General features: G+C 40.6%; 1 protein-coding gene across 1 annotated transcript; it reads left to right on the top strand.

The window, feature by feature from the left end:
* Positions 1-315: 315 nt before the first annotated feature.
* On the top strand, positions 316-3,526 carry purg (purine-rich element binding protein G). Its single transcript, XM_085464489.1, has one exon. The coding sequence runs from the start codon at positions 654-656 to the stop codon at positions 1,680-1,682; it is 1,029 nt and encodes a 342-aa protein (XP_085320615.1). The 5' UTR covers positions 316-653; the 3' UTR covers positions 1,683-3,526.
* The last annotated feature ends 311 nt before the right edge of the window (positions 3,527-3,837 follow it).

Raw genomic sequence — 3,837 nt, 5'->3', positions numbered from 1 at the left:
GATGATTAATCAATTTCAAAATATGTAAAGCAATAGTAGTCTACAGGCAGCAGTTTGACTGTTTCACAAAGACGATGATTTAATTTTTGGTATTTTATTTCAATCCTCTGTTCTGATTTACGAATGCCATAATTTGAGATATTAGGGGTTTTTGTGTCATAATAATCATCTTACAAGTTTTACCCAAATTCTCCTAAAGTCTGTCTAAAAAATGTGAGTGTATCAGAATTGCACCCTTCGGTTAGAATAAAAGTCGTGTCTCTTTAACTGAGGTATTCTCAGGACGGGGAGGGGGGTGGATAGGTTCATCGGGTTCATGTAGTATTGGACGCCTCCTCCCATTTCAGGTTGGTTGTTTCCCTAGCTCCCTTAGTAAAAGGGGAGGTATAAGGCAAATACTTGACAGAAAATGGAATGTAGGTCTGCACTGGAAATAGCTAAATAGGAGAACTTGACCTTTTATCGGGACACAGAAAGTCGACCAGCTGATGATTCCAAACTAGCTGCCATTTTCAGGTCATTCGAGGCATCTCGCTAAATTGTTTGTTGCTCCAGATATTTGTATGAGTAAGCCTGCTTTATTCGCCTGTTAATTTCCCTTTGTAATGGACAAAACGCGTTGTCCTGTGCTGTCTAGTGGTGGAATATAAATCATGATGGCTGATGGATGTTGCAAAGGAATGGAAAGAGGCAGGGGTAAGATTGCATCAGACTCTTTACCAAGACATGCATTTCCTCAGCAATATGTTCAGACCTGGTCACAGCAGCAAGGAAATGACATCCAAGAATTAGCTTCCAAACGCGTCGACATCCAGAAGAAACGCTTTTATCTGGATGTCAAGCAGAGTGTACGCGGCCGTTTCCTTAAAATAGCCGAGGTGTGGATAGGAAGGGGCCGTCATGATAACATCAGAAAGAGCAAGCTGACACTGTCTATGTCGATGGCTCCCGCTCTACGCTACTGTCTGGGAGACTTTATAGATTATTACGCCCGCATTGGACTGCGGGGGGGGCTGGCGCCTCCGCAGGTCGAGGACCACAGTAACAATGGCCAGGGCCGCGGGAACGACTCCCGTAAGAGAGCGCAGGAGCATCACGCGAACCTGTCCCCCACCGGTTCTGTTGTGTCCGATGACCATGCACATCGTGTTCTCAAGAGCGAATTTATTGAGCGAGACAACAGAAAGTACTTTCTGGACCTGAAGGAGAACCAGAGAGGCAGATTCCTCCGCATACGGCAGACTGTCAGCAAAGGACACGGCACAATGGGCTACTACGGCCAGGGCATCGAGCAGACCATAGTGTTACCCGCACAGGGACTGATTGAGTTCAGAGACGCTTTGTCACAGCTGATTGAAGACTACGGGGACGAAGAGAGCGAAGACCGCAGCCGAGCAGGCTCCAGGAATCGCAACGACAACCCCGAGCTTCCAGAGGCTGCGTCTTTTCGAGTGGACAACAAAAGGTTTTACTTTGATGTGGGTTCAAACCGGTATGGTATCTTTTTAAAAATCAGCGAAGTGCGACAGCCGTATAGAAACACCATCACAGTTCCCCTAAAAGCCTGGGCTAGATTCGGAGAGAATTTCATCAGGTACGAGGAGGAGATGCGACGAATCTTTTCTTGTCACAAAGATAAAAGGACAGATGGCCAGCAAGACAGTGAGGAACAGGAGGACTGACCTTCATGGTGCTTTTAGCATGTAGCCTAATTTAGGGTTTCAGTTTTGTCCAGATGTGACAATAATATGATGTACTGTATGTGTCCCTACCATACTACTCAGATACGATGTACTTCATTAACTTTTTCAGTTTATTTGCCAAGGGCTGATAAACTCAAAATTTTTAACATGCCAAGAAGTCAGTCATCATTTTCTCATTGCCGATTATTGTGTTGTAGCCAGTTAGTCAGGGCCATCCCAGGGTCCTGAGCCAGCTGCATCCCTGCGCTCCCCCATACCATACTCATACCTCCCTGTTAAATTCAAGAGTGCAGTGTTCATTTGCTTAAACTTTAATTCTAAGTTACATAGAAAGTTGACGCTAATAATATCTGTTAATATTTTACCCCCAAAGCAATATGGTTAACAATTTTATGGCACACTAATGTGCAGAAATTTTGTCAGTTTAAATAAACAGAGTTAATTTGTTAAGTATAGTGTGTTTTGTGATAGGTACAATTTAAGAAATGATATAGAAAGAAAAAAAATCGGACCCTTTTATTAATGAAGAAAATACCTCATATATTGGAACTTACTATAAGTGCAATACACACAAGCAGCATTATAGAACACTTGCAACCCAACTGGACAAGTGGAGAAGAAATTAAATTACAGGAATCAGAATTGGAAATGGGAAACGAGTGTTGTACAGATTAATGCTGCCAGTTAAGACTTGGTGGGAGGGGAGAAAAATAAGACACATATTGTGACATTAATCACATACTGTTGGTGTGTGCTGCCTTTTCACTGGTCCAGCCGGAAGGTTTTCATTCATGTTAACAGTTCCAGTTTATGTTGCCTCATATGAGACACAAAACATTGCTTTAAATGTCCATGATAATGCTGGCAAAAATGAATTTAGTGACAGCTTTTCCTGCAGTGCAGTACTTTAGGCCAATCAATCTGTGCAAATGACCAGACTAGAGCATCCTGAAATGTATAAAATGTGCTGCTTACCTCGGCAGCATAATGATGGGGGGAGACATGTGCTGTAGAAGCCTGCTTTAAATTAGAAGGACACAAAGCACTACATGATGTTCTGGTTTTTGATAAGACTCTACCCTGCAGTTGTACTGTGTGTTGCATTCACAAAAATGGGGGAGGTAAAATGAATTAAAAAAAACTTTATAGGTACTGCAATCCAAGTCCAGTAATTCTATCCAACACAAGCACTTAAACCTTATTTAGACTTCTGCGTGAAATCTGTGTTGCAACACTTGAAAAAGAACGGGCTTGTAGAATTTGCTGAAAGACTAGATCACTTGATGACTTGATATAATTACCTTAAAAATGGTTAATAAAACTAGAAAACAACTATATATGTAGCGGTCCATTCAGGAACCCTAAAATACAGCTCAACAGAAGAATAAAAAACTGACTGCTATCTGGAAAGACACACAGATCTAATGTCACATTTCTAGAGAGTAACTGTGTTACTGGAGTTACATTATTTATTTTATGTGATACTAATATCCTAATACTTAAATTTACATAACATATTGACAGAAGGAAAGGTATTTTACATGTGTTCTGCTGAACACACAACATTGTAATATGCTATCTTTAGTGGCTGCACCCTCTGTCGTTCAGTGTCTTTACTACATTTGACAGAGCCTAAACGTAGACCTGAAAAAAGATGCACCATGTTGCATGACTGCTTGGAGTGTGGCTGCTCTTCCTATTATTCACATGAATTTGAAACATATAGCGGATGGTACACTGATGGTAGAAAAGTTCTAAAATAATAGAGAGAAGAGGTCTATGCACTTTGACCTAGACAAACAAGCCTCCGTTTTTTTTGTTTTGTTTTTAATCTTTTGGCTTTCACTCATTACAGCCAAGTTCTACAAGTTCTAAACATTTTGCCAAAGAGAATGCTTCTTTTCATAATTTATTTTTGGCATGAGGAGGAATAATTAAACATCAAAGTTTATACTTTAAGTACCTTCCTGCCTATTCTGTAATATTGTGTGGTGCTATGAAAATGGTTTCACACATTGTCTTTTGAGGATGTTGATACCCAGTTTTCACTATTACAGCTCAGGTCCGTTTTTTTTTGTTTTTTTTTTATATATATGACGTAAATAGATCAAAGTCAAGGTATAAACTGGGCTTG

This window comes from Copadichromis virginalis, linkage group LG7 (genome assembly GCF_057382275.1).
Source record: "Copadichromis virginalis isolate Kocher_CV1m ecotype Utaka linkage group LG7, C_Virginalis_male_GT1.1, whole genome shotgun sequence".
NCBI lineage: Eukaryota > Metazoa > Chordata > Actinopteri > Cichliformes > Cichlidae > Copadichromis > Copadichromis virginalis.
The sequence above is the reverse complement of the archived record's forward strand: the minus strand, read 5'-3'. Positions and strand labels throughout refer to the sequence as shown.